This window comes from Protopterus annectens, chromosome 2.part1 (genome assembly GCF_019279795.1).
Source record: "Protopterus annectens isolate FY-2018-M chromosome 2.part1, PAN1.0, whole genome shotgun sequence".
NCBI lineage: Eukaryota > Metazoa > Chordata > Ceratodontiformes > Protopteridae > Protopterus > Protopterus annectens.
This window is the reverse complement of record NC_056729.1, coordinates 1459777687-1459799208: the sequence shown is the minus strand read 5'-3', so window position 1 is coordinate 1459799208 and position 21522 is coordinate 1459777687. Positions and strand designations below refer to the sequence as shown.

At 44.9% G+C, this 21522-nt stretch overlaps 1 protein-coding gene across 1 annotated transcript in view; it reads left to right on the top strand.

Annotated features, from left to right (window-relative positions):
- Window positions 1-21522, top strand: part of LIAS (lipoic acid synthetase) — a 917328-nt gene that overhangs the window by 323731 nt on the left and 572075 nt on the right. Inside the window, exon 4 of the mRNA XM_044062935.1 lies at window positions 3786-3942. Coding sequence (XP_043918870.1) covers window positions 3786-3942 — 157 coding nt within the window. The remainder of the gene's footprint in view (window positions 1-3785; window positions 3943-21522) is intronic.

Here is a 21522-nt window from a genome sequence, read left to right as displayed (position 1 = left end):
AGGAAGTCCCATTGTATTTCCCCTCCCCGAGGCCACTGTGACCATGGATGCCTCCCAGCTCAGGTGGAGGGGACAGTACTTGGGAAGGACAGTCCAAGGTATGTGGCCCTTAGAGGCCAAGATACATATCACTGTCCTGGAAATGACAGTTGTCCTCCTAGCTTTATAGGCCTTTCAAGATGCACTCCCTTCCAGGACAGTTATGATACAGGCTAACAACATGTCAATAATCTGACACATCAACAGACAAGGGGAACCAGATCTTCCCCTTTTTGTCAAGAAGCTATAAGAGTATGTCAGTTGGTAATCTTCTCCAGTTGCTTTCTAATAGCATGCATTCTGGGAAAATCCAATGTGATTGCAGACAAATGAGGCATCAAAATGGACCTGCTTAACTAGTGGTCTCTCAACGTTAATGTGACAGAGAATTTTCCATCGGTGGGGCCAGCCATGCTGTGGTCTACTTTCCTCCCCCATCAACAAGTGCAGCAGGTTCTTTGCCCTGATCCCTCCAGTGGAAGAATCACCGTGAAATACTGTAGTCCATGATTGGCCCTGTGGACTCCTGTATGCATTTCCACCCTTGCTACTAATTCTCAAATATCTTCAGAAAGCAGTTTGATTGAAGACCACAATTATCCTCATTGCTCCTTTCTAGCCTTGTCAGGTTTGGTTCCCATTTCCCTGGCCTCACCTTCTACATCCACCATGGATTCTGGATCCAGATCCAGATCTCCTGTCTCACCAATGGGCATGGCTCACCCAGACATAGCAAGCCTCAAACTGACTGCATGGTTTCTCCACTTCCAATGATTGGTAGATCTCCTTCCCCAGTCCATCATATTTTGCTATCTGCTCATAAGGCTTCTACTTGAAAGACTTGTAACAGTAAATGGAAAAAAATGCGTCTTCTGAGCCCTTAACAAACATCTGGACCGCTTTTCAGCACCTGTAGCAGCAATCCTTGAATTTCTAGCTTCAGTCTTCAGTGAAGGAGGCAGTTTTTCAACTATCAGAGTTCAGTTATGTGCCATTTCTAATTTCCACATGGATTAAAATAACTCTACATTAGCCTCTTCTAAATTATGCAACGCCTTTCTTAAGGGAGCTTTTTTGCTCAGACCTCCATTAAAAGATCCTGTGCCCCTTTGGGATTTTAATATAATGCTTCAGGCCTTAACTCAATCTTCCTTTGAGCCTTCAGCTAAATCTGACCTAATTTTTTTTTTTCATGGAAAACCATTGTTCTGGTGGCAACTGCGTAAGCTAGAAGAGTATCTGAACTCCAGGCTCTGTCTTCGAAGCTCCCTTATCTGATTTTTCATAAAGACAAGTTGTCATTGCGAACTAATCCATCCTTTTGACCTAAGGTAGCTTCCGAGTCAAATATTAACTAGGCCCTTAATCTCCCAGTTCTCTTTCCAAAATTTTCAGACAAAGGAGAGTATGTTACATCCATTGGATGTGCATAGACAACTTTGTTTCTACCTTCGTAGAACGAATAACTTTAGGAAATCTGACCATTTATTTCCTTTTCTCCTAACAAATTAGGCAATCCAGCATCTAAAATGACATTGGCCAAATGGTTGATTTGTATAGCCTTTGTCTATAGTAAATTGGGGTTATCTTTACCAAAACATTCTAGGGCCCATTCTACACGCTCTATGGCAGTTTCTTGAGCTTGTTGGTCCAGAGGATGTTTAGATGATTGTGCAGCTGCAACTTGAGCAAATCCCCACACTTTCATTGCTCATTACACGTTGGGTTTGATTTCTAGGAACAGAGCGGAATTTGGTTTAGCAGTCCTCTGGAATATTCTCCCTTAAGGGCCTCCTAAGTTTACAGTAGCTGGTGATTCTGTCCCATCAGTTGAGGAATGAATGAAAATGACAACATCAGAATAAAAAGTTATGCACTCACCATAATGTTCCATCTGTAAATCAGCAGAGCAGCAATATCTGGACACACAGCTGGAAAAATCAATAACGAAACTGTATAAAACAGCACAAAGTCCTTAAATTAATTTAATACGTAAATAAGCGCTTTCACAGTAAAATTCCAAAACTGCTTCATCAGATAAAATAATCAGTGCATGCTCACTTAATATAGAAATTCATATCCAATCACAGACATTGACTAAGACACACCCCCAATAAAACATCAACGCTGCATAAAGCAATACATACAACAAAAAAAATAAATAAATAAAACATAAAAGTATGTGTGTGTGTATATGTGTGTGTGTGTGTGTGTGTATATATATATATATATAATATGTGTGTGTGTATATATACATATATATATATATATATATATATATATATAAATAAAATATAACCATAACCATGCACAAAATACATTCATTTAAAAAGTCTTCCGGCTTTAAGGGTGGGCTTAAGTGGAACAAAGCCATTCAAACCCTTCCCTCTGTGTGATTGCAGCCTAAGAATCCATTGAGATTCAATTTTCTGTATAATTACGGATGTCTCCTCATCATAGGGTTGCATATACCCTATCAATCACCCTAAATATAAAAGAATGATGTCTCCCTGTTGACTTAACATGTTTCGCTAATGCATTTTTCTCATATCCAATCCTAATAGAATAGATATGCAGCGTTAATGTTTTATTTCCGTATTAAATTCATTTAAGGACTTTGTGCTGTTTTATACAGTTTCTTTATTGACTTTTCCAGCTGTGTCCAGATATTGCTTCTCTGCTGATTTACTTACTTGTTCGTTGAATATATGGATTTTTCTTCCTTCCCAGTACTTCATTTTGGAAGACTCTCTGTATAAAGTTCCATCTGTGTTGTCCATTTTCATTTATCAACTCCCTGCCTACCTGCCCCCCCCCTTTTTTGTTTCCGGAGAGACCTTGGAGTTTGTTTAGGAACCTCTGTTCCTTTTTTGAGGTCCAGTAGCCCCTTTTTTATGCAACCACTGTCTTTTTTTTTTCTGTCTCTGGCTACCTACTTACATATAGGGGCAGCACACTGAATCTGAGGTATGTTACTAGTAAACGAAGGAGCTTGAGAGTTCTAAGATCCAATAATCTGGTAGTGGCAGTGTCTGATCAGTGTCTTGGATTCAAACACATCAGTTGAGTTGAGAATGAAAATGGACAACACAGATGGAACGTTATGGTGACTACATAGCTTTTTATATTATATGGTGTGTGCAACTGATAACAGATGAGCAGTAGTCTTAGACTATAAAGTTAACCTTTAGGGGGGCAGTTATCTGCTTATAAATCATGCTTGATAACCACTGACATTTGTGAGTAAAAGCCCATTTGTCACCATATAGCTGCAAGACTGTCATTGTTTTACTGCTGTGTTTAATACCTCATACAGTTGTACTTTGTGACCTCACCCTGTTATAACTTGTTATAAAGGTTCATTCAGAAATGTTTGCCAGTATATTTCCAATTGTACAAGTTGAGACAGTGCATTATTTTCCACACTTTATTTTGTATATTATCATTAAATATGTTGAGGATGAAATGTTCTCTTTAATTCCAATGTGCCTGTTTATCCTCTTTCAAGGATAGAAAGACTACAGTAAATATAAATTATACAGTGTTTCAGTATTTATGCATATTTTCATCTGAGTAAGTGGGCTGACCTTAAGGACTATTTTCAGCATGATTAAGTGCTTATTGTTACTATTATTACTATGATTAAATGCTTGTTTCAGCATAACTGAATCTGAGTCACCTATTATTTTAATCTCCCGTGTATAGCATTGTTGCTAATGCTTATTTACCTTTATATTCCCTGTCAGTTAATGGGTGACACCTGCACAAGAGGCTGCAGATTCTGCTCTGTGAAAACAGCAAAAGCACCTCCCCCGTTGGACCCCAATGAACCATACAACACTGCAAAAGCCTTAGCAGACTGGGGCCTTGACTATGTTGTTCTGACATCTGTGGACAGAGATGGTTAGTGTAGCAAAATGAGTCATATAGTAAGTTGTGAATAAATGTTACACTATGGCATGCTTTGGTTGCTTTATTAATCTTGAATCTTTGCAGACTAGTATGATGCATATTTACTACTTTAATTTTATAAAGTATAAGCCTTGCTATTTATTGTAAGGATTATGCCTTCTTGAAGTCGTGATTAAAAAAAAAAAAATAGCCATAACAAAATGATGTCCTTGTTTTTGCAGCTGCTGTCTTATGCTATGGCTATGGGGGAAAGTCCAGTTTAAAAAAAAAAAACTGCCCGTGTCCTTATCTTGCTATTTGGAAAAACAGTCACTCTTGTTTATAGATATGTTGGACATTTTTAGAGGCCATTTATGGTAACGATGTTAAACCAAAAATGTTCGTTATTATTTGACTAGTCTGGAATATTTAATATGTCCCATGAAAGGTTGCCAACAAATGCTTTTGTGGGTTTCCAAGACTTCTTTGGCAGTGTAAACTTATCAGATTTTTGTTGCTCCCTCTTGATTTCCCAGCAGTTGTGCATGAGATGCCTAGGAGGGGGAAAATGTCAGTATAGCAGATACCGTATTACCCAGCCTATCCCATGTTAGGCTATCTTGGAATCAGGTTACCGTCATTGTTCTTGCAATCTGAAATAGTTTACTTCATTTGGTCTTCAACCTGTGGGAATACAGATCTGTATCAGATCTGAACCAGCAAATATTACTAGCATCAGCTCCGAGTTCCAGACTCCTCCCCTTACCCGTAATACACCTCCACTGCCTTCCATCCCCAGATCTCATTTGTCGCAGTTTGCTTATACATCATGTCTTCTGAGCTCCAGCTAGCAGTGGGTTATTTAACTACTATAAATTAAGAACTTTCATTCTTTTTTGTCAATCTAGATTAGTTTAGGGACCCCGTCTCCCCTACCATCGCTTTGGTGTTGAGTGTTAGTCTGATTAGGTAAATAGAGTAGTTCATTCTGTGGTGCCCCTCCCCCCTCAGTGTTGTCTATAAACTAGCGCGGTGAGTGGGTGTGTATGTGTTTAAGAAAGTTTTTTGCCTGCCTTTTTTAAGGCTTTCTTTCTTTCTCTCAGGATGGCTGAAAAGCTTGTCTTTAAGTGCTGCACAGAGTGTGGTCATAAGCCCTCCCCAGTGGATGGCCACACTCTGTGTGTGTTGTGCTTGGGTGTGGCCCACCTTAGTGTGGATTGCTCCATTTGTGCTGGGTTCAACCCTCGAGCTTTAAATGATAGAAAAGCCAAGTTGGCCCTCAAAGGTCTTCTTCCTTCTACCGACCCTCCTTCCTCGTCTTCGACTTCAATTACAAAGGCTGCTCTGACTGCCTCTCCCTCTTTCTTCCTCTGGCCTCTCCTCCCTCCCTCCCTCCCAGGCTGGGACTCAAACTCCTGCATCTAAGCCTGTAGTAGCGGAGCAGAAGAGAGGCAGAGAAAAGAAGAGAGAGTCGAGGATGAAGGAAAAGAGAGGTCCCCTGACCTCTTTTCTCCAAGCAAGTCAGCACGGATCCATGACTCCCCTCGGCTCTAGTCTCTGAGGTTCTCCCAGGAGCTGGAGGAGCCATGTCCAGTCTCTCGGGCCTCGGTTCCCCGACCCACCAGGTCGGAATCCGTGGCCTCGTCACGGTCAACCTGCCCTCATCGGATATGGATCTGGATAAGATGATGAGGCGCTTTATCCGTACACAGATCCAGATGGGGGTCTTGCCAGCCCTCTCCCTCTGGAGGGGGGAGCTCGTTTCCTTTCTTTTAACCCATTTCTCCTTCCCCGATCTGATCTTCGGCTTCGGAGTACTCTGATCTGAGGTTGGTCATGGTCAGGGGGTTGGCGCCGACTGTACTTGTTTCCTCAACGTCGACAGCTGCCTGGAGCATTTCTGATTCGAGCTGCTCTCAGAGCCAGAACTTGGGTGTCGGATCCGAGGGAGTGGAACCTTTTCCATTGGCTCCGACTTTGTTGAGTCGGGTCCCCTCCCTCGGAGCTCTGTCCACTTCGGGTCTGGCTCTGATTCTCACGTCAGACCTGGGGAGACCGGCCTCCTTATTAGCTTCCCAGGAGGTCCACTCTCCTTCAGCTTTTGTGGTAGAAAGGGTCCACTCTGTCAGATCGAGACCCCTGACTGCCCCCCTGGGACTCCTCCCAGACCCACCTCGGCTCTGTCTATGGTCCCCATTGTCTTACCAGAGGGACAGACCATACTCTGAGCCCCAGAGGGTTCCCTCTGAGGAACAGATAGCTTGCGAGCACTCCCAGGAGAGCCCCACTGGAGATGTGCCTCGCAAGCATACGTGCAGGAGGAGGCACTTAGACTCTCCTGAGTCCCTCACCAAGGGCACATTTAGATGATGGAGAGGGTTCCCCCAGATCACCTCCCGAGGATGTCTCCTTCGGAGACATCATGGAGATCCTGCGCCAGCGGGGGGACTGGTCTTCCCCCAAGCCATCTTCTGATGAGTCTGTGTTCCTGGAGGCTTTCGGGGCACGGGCCCGTCTACTTCCTGGGTGTCCCCTCCCGTGGATCCTTTAGTGGATTTGGTCACCTCGTGGGCGTGGATGGAACTGGAGACCATGCAGCCTATCCCAAAGCGACCCGTTAAAATTTTAAGCCCCGCCCCCATTGACAGGCCATCCCGGAATAAGGACTCCCCTGTGGATACCATGGTGGTAGCAGCAGCCACTAGGAAGGAACTTGTTCAGGAGAGTTCCTCAGTCCACCCTCCTGACTGGGAGTCATGGATGATGGACCGCCTAGGAAAGCGGATGTATGCTTCAGCTACCTTTTCGATCGAGGAGCTGGATTACTTGGCCAATGTTACTAGACTCCAGCGTGACCTTGTAAAGGAGCTGGAGGTGTCTTCCCCCCAAGTCCATGTTGCAGGAGGACAAGGCTTTGTTCTCCGTGAAAATGGCCACACTAAAAGTGGTATCAAATACGTCCATGCAACTCCTCTCCCATGCTACGGAAGGAGCAGCTAGGGCAGCTGGGTCCGGCGTGTCCATGAGCCGTAATGCCTGGTTCAGGTTGTGTCACTTTTCTGAACCCTTTAAAAGGCGTCTTTTGCCAATGCCCCTTATGACAGCTTTACACTCTTCGGTAAGTCTGTCAAGGAGACACTAGTCCAGTGTAAGAAGGACGGGAAGACACTGTCTGCTGTTGGAATCTGCTTCAATAACCTTCAAAGGTCTTTTTCCTGGAACCAGAGAGGGCAAAAGAAGATGTGGTTCTGGAAGTCTCAGTATTCCCGAGACACTCAGGGCTCTTCTTCCCCTAGAGGCAGAGGGGGACAGAATGGACACTGGCCCAGAGGCAGAGAGGGTCCACAGAACTTCAGGTCTCGAGAGCCGTTCTTGGACAGACCCGGGCAGCAACCCTGAGGGGTTGCCGGACAGTTCTACTCTGGAGGCAGTCGGGGGACGATTTTCCTTGCACCCAGCATCATGTGAGTCCATAACAACGGACTGCTGGGTGCTTCAAATCGTATCCAGTGGATATTACCCCATATCTCCCAGACACCTCCCGTACATTCCACCCATGCAAAGGGAGGCAGCAGCACAGGAAATTTCCATGCTGCTAGTAAAACGAGCCATCTGAACTGTCCCCCCACGTCAGTCCTGATCGGGCTTCTACTCCAGGTTCTTTTTGGTGCCAAAGAAAACGGGGGACTTAAGGCCCATTCTGGACCTCTCTACCCTGAACATGTCTGTTGCCAAAGAAAAGTTCCGGATGGTCATGCTACAGTCCATCATGCTGTTCCTGCAAGAGAGCCACTGAATGTGCTCGTTAGACCTCCAGGATGCTTGCTGTCACATAAAAATGCACAGAAGCTCCAGGAAGTTCCTCCGCTTCTGGCTAGGAGCCAGTCATTATCAATTTCGAGCCCTACCCTTTGGTCTCACCACAGCCCCCAGGGTGTTTACCAAAGTGATAGCGGTTGTAGCTCCTCACCTGAGGCTTCAGGGGATTCAGGTCTATCCGTACCTGGACGATTAGCTCCTCACTACTCCCACCAGGCGTCTACTCTCCCAAACCAGGGATTACTTTGACACTTGCCCTGAGGTTGGGCATCACAATCAACACATCCAAATCTCTCCTAGATCCTGTACAGGTGATGGACAATATTGGGGCCAGGATAGATACTCTTCAGTGCAAAATATTCCTGACCTCGGAGAGGGTTCAAAACCTCAGGATGCATGTCTCCCTGTTCTCACCTCCCAATGGCGGAATCAGTGTTGAGGGCCCTAGGCTCAATGGCAGCGACCATAACTCTTCTTCCATGTGCTCGGCTACACAAGCGGAGTCTTCAGTGGACTCTAGCAGTTCAATGGTCCCTGTTGGAACTGCCATTGACTTATCCTATTCACCTAAGTCGAGTGTGTCTGTTGTCCCTCATATGGTGGATGAGCTCTCCGGACATTTTGGAGGAACGACCCTTTGTTCCAGCCCCGGCCCAAACCACAGTGACCACGGATGCCTCCCAACTCTGGTGGGGGGGCATTGTTCGGGTAGGACAGTCCAAGGCCTGTGGTTTCCAGTAGAGACCAGCTTGCATATCAATGTCCTAGAGATGATGGTGGTCCTTCTAGCGTTGCAGGCCCTTCATGCCTTTCTTCCTCTGAGGACAATTGCCATTTAGTCAGACAACTTGTCAGTAGTCTGGTATATCAACAAACAGGGAGGGACCAGATCTTACCCCCTTTGTCACGAGGCCATGAGAGTGTGGGAATGGGCAATCTCCACTGGTCACTTTTTCATCGCAACGCACATTCCAGGACGGTCCAACATCCTAGTAGACAGGCTAAGTCGGACCATTCTGATGCCTTACGAGTGGTCTCTGAATCTGTCAGTAGCGGAACAGATCTTCAGCGAGTGGGGTCAGCCTTGCTGGGATCTCTTCGCATCTCTTTCCAACGTGAAGTGCAGCAAGTTTTTTGCTCTGAACCTCCTGCTGGGGGAGTACCCCAGAGATGCTCTAGTTCATGCTTGGCCTCCCGGTCTTCTGTATGCTTACCCACCAGTACCTCTCATTCCGAGGTTTCTGCAGCAAGCTTGTCGACTGGGGAGCAAGGTGATACCATTCTGGCCTCGCCAGGTATGGTTTCCCTTCTTTGGTCTCATGTTCTTGCTCCACCTTGGATCCTAGATCCCATTCAGGATTTGATTTCACACCCCTCGGGGGTGCGTCATCCGAGTCTGGACAGTCTGAAGCTCACGGCTTGGCTGCTCCAGTTCCTGTAATTGCTAGGACTCCCAGACTATCTTCCTCCGTTAGATCAATTTTGGTAGCTGCTCATAAGTCTTCGAACAGAATGGTTTATCGCATCAAGTGGAAATGTTTTTCTTTCTGGGTGTCTCAGAGGAGTTTAGACCCTTTCACGGCTCTTATTTCCACTATTCTTGATTTTCTAGCTGATATTTCCAGCACAGAGCTAGTTCTTCTACTGTCAAAGTTCAGTTGGCTGCCATGTCCCATTTTCATGTGGGGAAGAATTCTGCATCTGTAGCATCTTACAGACTGTGTAAAGCCTTTATCAAAGGAGCATTTTTGCTAAGTCCCCCCCCCCCCCGGTCAATGATCCTGTTCATCTGTGGGTCCTTACTTTGGTTCTCCAAGCTCTGGTCGCTCCGCCTTTCGAGCCTGCCACAACTGCAGATCTAAAATTTTTGTTGTGGAAAACAGCTTTTCTGGTAGCTATCACCTCTGCTAAAATGGTTTCAGAATTACAGGCCTTGTCCATCAAACTTGTGTACATGATTTTTCATAAAGACAGAGTTTCCCTTCAGACCAATACATCTTTTTTTCCTAAGGTGGCATCATCAGTCAATATCAGTCAGACTATACATTTGCCTGTGCTCTTTCCCAATTTTACGAACAAGATGGAATACAAACTACACATGATGGATTTTCATAGACAGTTACGATTCTATTTACACAGGACTAAAAATTTCCATGAATCTGATCAGTTGTTAGGTTTCCCCAAAAAGGGTTTACAGAAGAAAACAATCTCCAAGGTCACTATAGCTAGATGGATTTTGTCATGCATCCTGCAGGTCTACAAGGACAGAGGAATGTCTCCTCCAGGTCAGGTAAAAGCTCATTCCACTAGGTCCGTGACCACATCTGCTGCTTTCTGGTCTAGAGTGTCTTTGGATGACATTTGCTCTGCAGCTACTTGGTCCTCATCTCATACATTTATTTCTCATTACAAATTGGATTTGATTTCCAGAAGGAGAGCATCCTTTGGTTCCGCGATGCTCTGGAATAGCCTTCCATGAGGGCTTCCCAGGACTTTTGGTAGCTGGGGACTCTGTCCCACAGGTTGAAGACCAAATGAAGTAGACTACTTCAGATAAAGAAGTTATGTACTTGCCATAACATTCCATCTGAGTAGCTGTACTTCATTTGTCTTCAACTGTCCCTCCCTCCTTTCCACGGACTTTGGCACATGGTCAGCCTATGGGCTGCAGTATAGGTCACAAGTATATTATCAGGTCGGGTTCCCAGTATAAGTTCAGCAAACTCAATCTGAGGATGGAAGGCAGTGGAGGTGTATTATGAGTAAGGGGAGGAGTCTGGAGCTCGGAGCTGATGCTAGTAATATTTGACGGCTCTTATCCGATACGTATCCGTATTCCCACAGGTTGAAGACAAATGAAGTACAACTACTCAGATGGAATGTTATGGTGAGTACATAACTTTTTTTCTTTCGATTGCCAACTGCTTTTCTCCTTGGTGCAAAAGGCAAGATGATCTGTGACAGCTGAACCTGAACTCTACTTCTGTTATTATTCCTGTTAAAAAGAGGAAAAGAGCTAACCCCTTAAGCAGTTTGAGTTTGAAGAAGATGAAAACTTGATCAGGTTAGATTAAATCTCTTCCCGTTTTGGCTGGTAGTAGGTTGGATAATGAGTCTGTCATCTGGCTTTCCTATAGAAAATATTTCAAGGAATGCTCATCTTAAATGGGTTATAAAAGGTATTCCTCCCCCAAAAAAGAGATATTTAATAGCCAAATATTCATGATGGGCTAAATAAGATGGTCACCAACTGCATGCAGCCAGCTTCATCAGCATTTATTTCAGACTGTAGTGATGCAGTTTATGGAACTTCATGAAGTAAATTCTCATTGGCATAGACTAGATGCACCTGACTTTTAAAGCTGTGTGCTTATAGGTTCATAGGTAGGTACTAGGCTATTGGCCCTAGGGCCTATATAAGCCTATCCAAAAATGTACCCTGTCTTTCGCCACCCAAGAAAATTATTTTCCTGTGCCCCTGTCAAGCAGAGCCACAGAAGTGATCCCCGGGGTGAATTTCCTATCTCCCATCCAATCATCAAGATTTTTCTTGAAGGGTGCTAATGAGGAGCTCTGTTTGACATAGATAGGTAGTCTGTTCCAGAGTATGGGAAGTCTCTGGGACAGGAATCTATCCCTCCAGCATGTTCGGTTTATTGTGGTGACAAGGTTCAGGTCCCTAGAGCATGTAGCTCGGAGGGATTGGGAATGTTCATCGTGTTTCACTGTTGCAGTCATAACTGTAGGGTGCTCCTGCCGGCAGGCAGCCCGAGGTCGGCCAGAATCCCAAAGTCTGGGTCCGGCGTCGGCTGTACATGCCAGTACCCTGACGTCAGTATGCTCTGGTACATAGCCCTCAGCCGACACCATCTTCTCCAGTCTTTCTTGCCGTGCGGTGGAAAGCAGCTCGCAAGTCGTTGGTTGGCATTTTTCGTACAGCGTTTTTTGGTGTTGTCGGTCCGAAGTTCTTACTTCTCTTCTCAAAGCTAAGTACCCCGTTGGGGAATCTTTTTCTTGTTCCTCCGATGTCAGAAAAAGTTAATAATTGTATTACGTGTGGGAAACAAATACCTCATAAAGATTTCCACTCTTATTGTCTACCTTGCTTAGGCCCTGACCACGACGTTTCTTGTTGTCGGTTCTGTGCCAGGTTTAATTCTCGTACTATCAAACGCAGGTACGACTGGGCTTTGAATTATTTTGGCAGACGCTTCAATTACAGAATGTCGTCGGACACTACCGGAATTCAAAAGAAGCACAAAGACAAGGACAGGCCTCCGAGGTCCAAACAGGACTTGTTGCAGCTGGAGCCGGCGTCCGGTTCGGCTGTCGTCAGTGAGGCGCTTTTGCAGCCCCTGTCGTCCGCCACTTCTGAACCGATGGCCGATACGGACTCCCATGGGGAGCCATCAAGGCCTTCTATTTTATCTGCTGCAGGACCTTCGGACGTCGCTCCCTCGGATGGGTCCGGAACCGCTGTGCAGGTACCAGCTTCTGAGGGGGTATTCAGGCCTACTCACATCACTTTTTCAAAGGCAAAGGCAAAGTCAAAGACTCCTGTTAAGTCTAAAGCTCCTGCTCAAGCTTCTTCTGAATCTACTCCCAGGACACAGAAGCAATTGTTAAGGATGGCTGAAGATTTGCTTTCTATGATTAGGGGTTCTCACCCCCCCCCCCGAGAAAAGGCCTCGACAGGATGTTCCTATGGATTCCTCTGACCAGGCTTCTATATCTTCTGTCTCTTCCTCTGATCAGGAATATTCTTTTCCTCCTTATGAGGATTCGGATGCTGAGGACTCCTTGCCCTCTGCCTCTCCGCCTGAAGATTTTTCTTTTGGGGAAACCTTACATGAGATGAGGGAACATTTTCATTGGGAAGGTCAGGATTATTCTGCTTCCAAGAAGAGGCTTAGAGAATTCCTTCTTCTTCCTCAACATAGGCCTTTAGCTATCCCTCCTGTTCTTGACATTGTGGATGATGTTTTTTCTGAGGCTAATTTGAATCCTGATTCCATGCCTCCTGCTCCCTCTAAGCCTGATAGGTTTTATAGGGTTCCTGAGTCTCATTTGTTCTTATTTAAGAATCCTTCTGCAGATCCTGAAACTATTTCTCAGGGTTCTAAGGCTGCTAAAGTTGCTTCTTCTAAGAATCCTATTCCCTCTGAGAAGGATTCTCGTGCCTTAGACAGGTGGGGCAAAAAGGTATACACTTCTGCTACCCTTTCTGTTAGGGCTTTAAATTGCCATTTTCATATGTTTAAGTATCAGCAATTTCTTTTGTCTGTTTTAAAGCAAAAGCTTGCTTCCCTTCCTGCATGTGCAGAAGATAAGGAACTACAGGATGTATTGCATGCAACTGAACAACTGAACAAGCATAGCTTGCATTGTGGTTTTGATGCTTTGGATGCTTCTTGCAGGGCCGCAGCCTCTGGTACTGTTATCAGGAGACATGCTTGGCTTCGTGAACAAAGTTTAGCTGAACAGGTTAAGGCTAAATTGTTGGATGCCCCTGTTCAGCATGATGTTCTTTTTGTATCTAAGGCTGAGGAGGTTATTAAAAAGATGGAAGAAAAGGCAAAATCTATGCAAACTGTGAAAGATTTCTTGCAAGTTCAGCCACCTAGATTTTCCAGGAATTGGCCCTCCAAAAATTGGTCCTTTCCCACGTCTGACAGGCCTCAAAGGGGAAGATATAGACGCTCCAGAGGTCGTGGCCAAGCTCAGGCCTCCTACAGATCAAGACAATGGACTGCTTCTTCACCTAGAAGGGGAGAAGACAGATCCCAATCTCAAAGAAAGCAAACTCAATGACTCTCTAGGTTGGGCTACAGGACCTCTTTACCTGGATGCCCCTCTCGGAGGAAAACTTTCTCTTTTTTACGGAAATTGGACTCATATTACCCAGGACAAATGGGTATTGGACGTGATTTTAAAAGGCTACAACTTCCACTTTCATACCTTGCCAAGAGCTTTCGGTTGGCCAGATCTGCCAAAACATCAATGGTCAGAGGCCTTAAATCAAGTGGATGCTCTTCTGGCCATGAGAGCCATAGAGCCTGTTCCACTCTCAGAGATGGGAAAAGGGTTTTATCCGAGACTGTTTCTGGTTCCGAGAAAACAAAGCTCATGGAGACCTATTCTGGACCTTTCTGTGTTAAACACCTTTTGGAAATTCCAAAATTCAAGATGCTTACTCTGCAGCAGCTGATTCCAATGCTCTCTCAGGACGCCTGGATGGTGACATTGGACCTAAAGGAAGCTTATTTACACATTCCCATCAGGCAGGAACGCAGGAAATTCCTCAGGTTCAAGGCAGGTTCGAGACACTATCAATTCTCTGTACTGCCCTTTGGTTTATCTACTGCGCCCAGAGTCTTTACCAAGTGCCTGGCACCAGTAGTGGCTTATTGCAGACTCCAGGGGATTCAGATTTACCCTTATTTGGATGACTGCCTTATTCAGGCAGACAGCAAGGATCTTTTACTTCAACATCTGGATTTTGTTCAACGTCTTCTCCTCCTGTTGGGATTTTCAGTGAAAACAAAAAAGTCACATCTGATCCCTTCTCAGCAAATGGTATTCCTGGGAGCCCTTTTAAACACAACCTTACAAAGGGCCTTCCTCACTACAGAAAAACAAATACAGCTGGCTTCAATTTTCAAGACTTTGGCAACTCTACCTCAGCTCACTGCAAGGAAATTCCTGCAGGCACTGGGCTACATGGCTTCCTGCATTCTGTTGATTCCAAATGCAAGGCTTCATATGAGAAAGCTTCAATGGTATCTGAAAAGTGTGTGGTCGCAGCATTACCACGATCTGGACACTCTGATTCCTCTGATCCCCTGCCTCCAAAAGGAGTTCCTTTGGTGGTCCAGGGTGTGTGCTTTAAACGAAGGAAAGCCTTTCCGTCTTCCTCAACCTTCTCAAATCATAACCATGGACGCATCGGATTATGCTTGGGGAGCACATTTTCTAGGCAATTGCCAGCAGGGAACCTGGACAAAGGATCATCTTCACTGGCACATCAATCTGAAGGAAATGTTGGCAGTTCAAAATGCTCTTCTAGCCTTCAAGCACCTTTTGCATCCAGGGCCTCTTTTGATCTGCACAGACAACACCACAGTCATGTGGTACATAAACAAGCAGGGGGGCTCTCATTCGTACCCCCTTTGCAGACTAGCTATGGCTTTATGGGACACAGCTCTAAATCTGAATCTACATCTCCAGGCCCAATTCATACCAGGAGAACAGAATCTCTTAGCAGACAGCCTGAGCAGGAACATTGTGGATACTCACGAATGGATGCTAGACACCAACTTATTCAACAGGATTACTGCAGTTTGGGGATGCCCCCAGATAGATCTGTTTGCATCCCATCTCAATCATCAGCTGCCTCACTTTTGCACCAGGTCATTCCACAAAACAGCTTGGAATGTGGATGCCCTGTCCTTCAGCTGGAAAAACCTTTCGGGTTATGCCTTCCCTCCTCTTCCTCTACTTCCTCGGGTATTACTAAAGATAAAACAGGACAAGCCCAAATTCCTCATCTTGATTGCTCCGAATTGACCTCGACAGTTTTGGTATCCAACTTTAAGGCACCTGTTCTTGGAGCCTCCTTGGATTCTCCCTCTGAACCCTTCTCTTCTGTCCCAGCATCAGGGTCAGTTGCTACATTCCAATCTCAAGACCCTTTGCCTGGCAGCTTGGCTCTTCAAAGGAATTTGATTTCTTCTAGTCTTCCCAAACAAGTTTTGGATGTTCTTTTGGAAGCTAGACGGCCTAGCACTAGGAAATCCTATGCCTCTAAATGGAAGAGATTTTGCATTTGGATGCAGGGCCGAGGTTTGGACCCTCTGGTACCTGATCTCTCTTCTATTTTGCTTTACCTTTCGAATCTTTTGTCTGATGGACTGTCTTTTTCTTCCATTAAGATTCATGCTTCTGCTATTTCTGCTCATTTCAGTACTGATCCCCCTGTTTTTTCTCATCCTTTGGTGAGACAATTCCTGAGAGGAGCTAAGAATTTAAGGCCTCCCAGGACTACTCCTGTTCCTGCTTGGGATCTTAATTATGTTTTGGAAAAACTTACTTTGCCTCCTTTTGAGCCTGCTGCTTCTTCAGATATTAAGTTTTTATCTTGGAAGACAGTTCTTTTGTTAGCTTTGACTTCTGCCAGAAGGGTCTCAGAGTTGCAAGCTCTCATGGCTGTGGAACCATTCCTTATTTTCCACCAGGACAGAGTATCCTTGAGAACCAATCCTACTTTCATGCCTAAGGTGATTTCGAAAGTGGCTTTAAATCAAACAATTCACCTTCCTACCTTCTTTCCTAATCCTCAGAATAAAGGGGAAAGGATTTTGCATTCCTTGGACGTGCACAGACAGTTACGATTTTATTTGGACAAGACTAAAGACTTCAGAAAATCTAACCAATTGTTTGTTTCTTTTGCCTCCAGTTCTCTTGGTAAGGCTATTTCCAAACAAACTATTTCCAAATGGATTTCTTATGGAATAAGATTTTGTTACACTCATCATGGGAAACAGTTTCCAGGTACTGTGAGAAGTCATTCTACTAGAGCAGCTGCTACTTCTACAGCTTTTCTCAGGGGAGTTCCTACCAAGGATATTTTGGAAGCTGCCACTTGGAGTTCTGTGCATACTTTTTCCAAGCATTACAATCTCCCTTTATATTCTAAGACCAGGGCAGGCTTTGCCTCTGCTGTTTTGCAGGGTCTTCTTGCTGCCCCTTCTTCTGTCTAAACCTCCCCCCTTTTTTCCTCTGCTTTGGGATTCCACCCTACAGTTATGACTGCAACAGTGAAACACGATGAACATAGTACAGTTGTGTACACCTACCATAAATGTAGATGTTCGAGTGTCTTCACTGTTGCAGTCATTCCTCCCTCCTATCCCCTCTTTTTCTCTCCTTTGTGGTGTATTTGTGTTTCCTTGGTGGATTCATTTTGTTTTGATTTATTGGGGGACTTCTGACATCTAGGGCAAGAAAGGCTGGAGAAGATGGCGTCGGCTGAGGGCTATGTACCAGAGCGTACTGACGTCAGGGTACTGGCATGTACAGCCGACGCCGGACCCAGACTTTGGGATTCTGGCCGACCTCGGGCTGCCTGCCGGCAGGAGCACCCTACAGTTATGACTGCAACAGTGAAGACACTCGAACATCTACATTTATGGTAGGTGTACACAACTGTACTTTTCTTCAAGTGGAGCATGTCCAACAGCTCTGGGTTTGACACAGCTTTGTATGTTAGGCAGAGATCACCTCTGAGTAGGCGATATGTGATGGAGTAAAGCTGGAGTTTTTTGAGACGGTCTGCGTAGGGCATCTGTTTGAGGCCAGTAATCCTCTTTGTGAGGTATTTCTGTGGCCGTCTTAGATGTCTTGTGAGGTACATACCAAAAGGGGCGTTGTACACTATATTGGGTCTAATGAGTGATGAGTAGAGGGGAACAATGACCACTTTTTTTTCTGGATGAGAAACCTTTTGTGATGAGGTGAGCCATGTAGAAGGATATCCTGACCACTGTGGCGATGTGATTATCAAAGGAGAGACTACTGTCCACCTGTGTCCCAAGGTCTCTTATCACATTTCGTCGTTAAGTAGACTACCAGCTATGTGGTAGTTCATGGGTACAGAGTTTTTACCAAAGGGGGTGACAATACACTTTTTTGGCATTGAGCTTCAGGCCATGGCTTTGACACCAGGCATCTGTCTCAGTGAGGCCATTTTGTAGTATGTCCACATCGTTAGGAGTTTCGATTATGGCTCCTAGTTTGCAGTCATCTGCAAACTTTGTTAGCCAAAGACCTTCTGTATTAGCCTGTACTTCAGAGAAGTAGATACCAAACAGGAGAGGACCCAGGACTGAACCCTGTGGTACTCCACTTGTCACTGGTCTGAAGTCAGATTTGGAGTCTGCTACTTTCACAGTGTGGGTTCTGTCCATGAGCCAGTTGGCAGTCCATCTTGTGACATAGGGATTTGTACCTAGTTTAGTGAGCTTATCTGTAACTCCAGAGTTGGGGATGGTGTCGAAAGCTCTGGCGAGATCTAGATAAGCTGTGTGAACCACCTTACCCTCATCTATGGCTTTGGTGACTGCTTCAAAGAAGTCACTCAGGTTTAGGAGACATGATCTGCCTTTTACAAATCTGAACTGGGTAGGGTCCAGAGTTTGGAGATTACCAATGTCTTTGTTTGAGTTCCATGATGCTATGTTCCATGGCCTTGCAGACCAGGATCATCAGGCTAATGGGGCAGTAGTTCCCAGGGTCCGTTGTTGCTCCCCCTTTGTGGAGTGGGATAACCGTTGCAGTGCGCCATTCAGTGGGCACAAAGCCTGAGGTGAGGCTATGACTGAACATGGTACTTAGGTAGGGTGCCAGTTCATTCTGTAGTTCGTGTAGAACGCAGCCTGGGATATTGTCAGGTCCCATGGATGCTGTGTTCTTGGCTTTGGAGAGTGTGTTTTTTACCTGTGTAGCCACGATTACAGGAATGTTGCATTCTTCCGGTATAGAGATGGGCCCTCCTCTAGGGGGTGAGAGGGGGTAAAGTTAGCACTGAACCTATCTGCCAAGATGTTGGCGATATCAGTTGGTTCTGTATATTTAGTGCCATTGTGCTGTTAACTCAGAGCAGATCTGAGTGTTGCCATTGAGATTCTTGACATAGCTATAGAATGCTTTGTGGTTGTCTTTAGAGTCAGTGGCAATTTTGTTTTCTTAACTAGCTTTGGAGGGTTTTATGAGGGATCTCAACTTCTTACTGAGGTTGACCAGGGAGTTCCTCCAGTCATGGAATTTTACTCTTTTTTTGCAACAGTTTCTTTCTTCTGTTGTAGAGTTTGTTTATGGCAGAGAACCACCAGATTGGCTTCCTTTTTTTGGAGGATAGCATCTTGGTTCTATTAGGGATAGCATGATCCATGCACTCGTGTAAGTGCTTATAAAGTGCATTTGTGTAGGATTCAGCAGTAGTACCTCTATTGTCCGTCTGCATGGGTGTCATGAAGTTTGCCACTTCTGTCTTAAGAAGTGTGAAGTTGGCTTTGGAGAAGTTTTTTACGGTGGTTTCCCTAATTGTGGGTGGGGGCGGGATGTGGATGTCTAGGGTGATTAGCTTGTGGTCGGATCTGACCAACGAGGAATTGACCTCTGGTGTGGAATACCAGTTGCCCATGTTGGTAATGACCAGGTCTAGGATATTGCTGGCCCTGGTGGGGGTGTGAATAAGTTGATCCAAGGCATTGGAATTTATGAATTCCAGAAAACGTTGAGCAAAAGAGTTGGTACATGAGTAGTTTTCCCAGTTAATGGTGGGGTAGTTGAAATCGCCCATTATTAGGGTGTTAGGTTGTAACCTAATACTTTCCAGTGTATCAAGAAATGAGGAGTGGGAATCCTGGGGCATGATGGGGGGTCTGTAGCAAGCTACAGTTTGGATTGTGGTCTTACCCAGAGTTAGTTGCACTTGGATAATCTCGGATGCATTATGCTGTGCAAGTAGCCTGGAGGTGTGGATATCCTTAATGAATATGGACACGCCTCCACCTTTAGTGCTTCGTTCTGGGTTAGGTGGCCAAAAGGTGTGGTATGAATTATAGCCTGGTAATGCAGGGCTGCTCTCTGGAGCTTTGAACCAGGTCTTTCTCACTGCACAGATTTCAATGTTCTCTATTTTAAGGAGTGCCTCGAGTGAGTGCATTTTGAGGTTTAGACTTCTAGCATTAAGTAGCATTACCCTCAGATTTTGCTTGCTTGTACCTGTTACGGTGGTGAATTTGTCATTTGAACCCTGCCTAAAAAAGGCAATATAGGGGTGGCAAGAGCCTTAGCCAGTATCCGGAATCCCAAGGGAGACAGGTGCAAGCCATCTCTGGCAAAGCATTGTGGTCTGTCAATCATGTCGTCCCAGGCAGAGAAATACCGGATCCCCTTAGAATGACACCAGAAGCTTAGCCAATTGTTGAAGTCGATCATTTTGTCCTTGTACTGTGACATCATTCTGGGTGATGGCAGGATGCTACTCAGGGCCAGGGTCATACCTGCCTGGGCTACAAGATCGGAGAGCTCCTCCATGTCTCTTTTCATGTAGTCCAGGGAGGTACGTCTCAGGTCATTCACACCAACATGGATAATGACAGTGTCATATTTGTAATTGTGGAGTGACCTGAGTGCGTGCATTATGTGGCGGATCCTGGCACTTGACAGGCAGCTGACAGTAACTTTCTCCTTGTTTAGCCTGGTGAGTGGAGCATCAGTGTGCCTGACTATAGAGTCACCTATGACTAGAGTGTTGGGTACGTTGTTATGCCTTATGGGCTGTGGTTGAGTGGCACACTGAGTTTGTGGGCTATGTGTCATTTGGGTTGTGTTGGGGGGTGGAATTTGCTTGTGTTTCTGCTTTGGAGGTCCCTGATGCTTGGGCAGGTTTTTATTGAGAGCCTCCGCGAATGTGGGTATGTGTTTTGTGTTTCTATGTGTGTGTTTTGGTGGTGTAGGTTTTGAGGGACTATGTGATGAGTGTGGTGTGGTGCAAATGGTTACCTTCTCCTCTTGACTGTCTAGTCCAGTCTTGGGTGACGAGAGCTTTGCTTCCAGTTTGGCAGTATAAGTGCATCTCTCACAAGTTGTAGTGTTGGGTGGTAGGAGGAGAGGGTTGTCTGTGTACATGAGGCAATTGCTGCATTGCCCCCAAGATGCCCAGATTCATCAGGTAGACAGGAGAAATCACCGGGAGTTGACCCTTAGACATGCCTGGATAGATGCTTATTTATTAAGTACTAAAAACTGCTTTCCTCTAGACAAGTGAGGAAAGTTTTTCTCTTTTAAAAATTAAAGATGTGTCACTCTACTTTGAAGTAAAGCCTTTTACATAACTACAGGTGTTAGATAACTTAAAAAATATATTTCCAGTATTTCATTTCTGGGCATTGCACCAGTGAAAAAAATATTACTCTTGTAGATTAGTTCAAGCTGCTTTATTTCACTACTTTTAATTTTTGTTGTGTTATGTGTAAAGCCAAAACATCTGCAGTTCAAAATCACATTCCATTCCTTATTACTTACTGGTCTTCTTAAGTGTAACTTTTTTTTTTTTTTTTTTTTTTAGTTTGTCTAATGTTTGTGAGAATCTGATTTTCTATTTTATTGCTGATGTACTAGAAACTGCTACAAATATGTTTCCTTCAGGCAGTCTTTCATGATGAACAGTATTTAGCTCATTTGCTTATGGAAGTCTCTCTTAGGAAACCGGAGATATTTGCCTCAACACCTCTCCGACTACCTCTTGCCATGTCTGTTTCTGTATTCAGCATGGCCTCTGAGATATATTTGTTTTGCAAAACAAATGCCCCCCATTTTTTCTCAGCAGCTTTCCAGATTCATTAACATTGTAAACTTCTATGTGGAACTTTAAAGAACAGAAGGGTACAGTGAGAATACATCATTCATAGTAGTATTTTAGTCTGGACTCCTTTTCTTTCAGTCCTTTAACAGACATCAGATTTTAAGACTGAAGGAAGGAAGTTAAGTGTTCTACTTTTTTAATCTCTCCAACTCCTGAGAAGCTGAACGAACAAAAAAACTTGCAGCTTATTTATTTAACATTTGATGTTATGTTGTCCATATCTCGCCTTCATACTTGCTGTTTGGGTTCGGAGACAATCTTTGGCTCCGACTCAGCGGTACACTATAGCTCAAGAGCTTTTACTGGCTCGAGGCTATCTCCTATCAAGCATGCCTAGAGGTAGT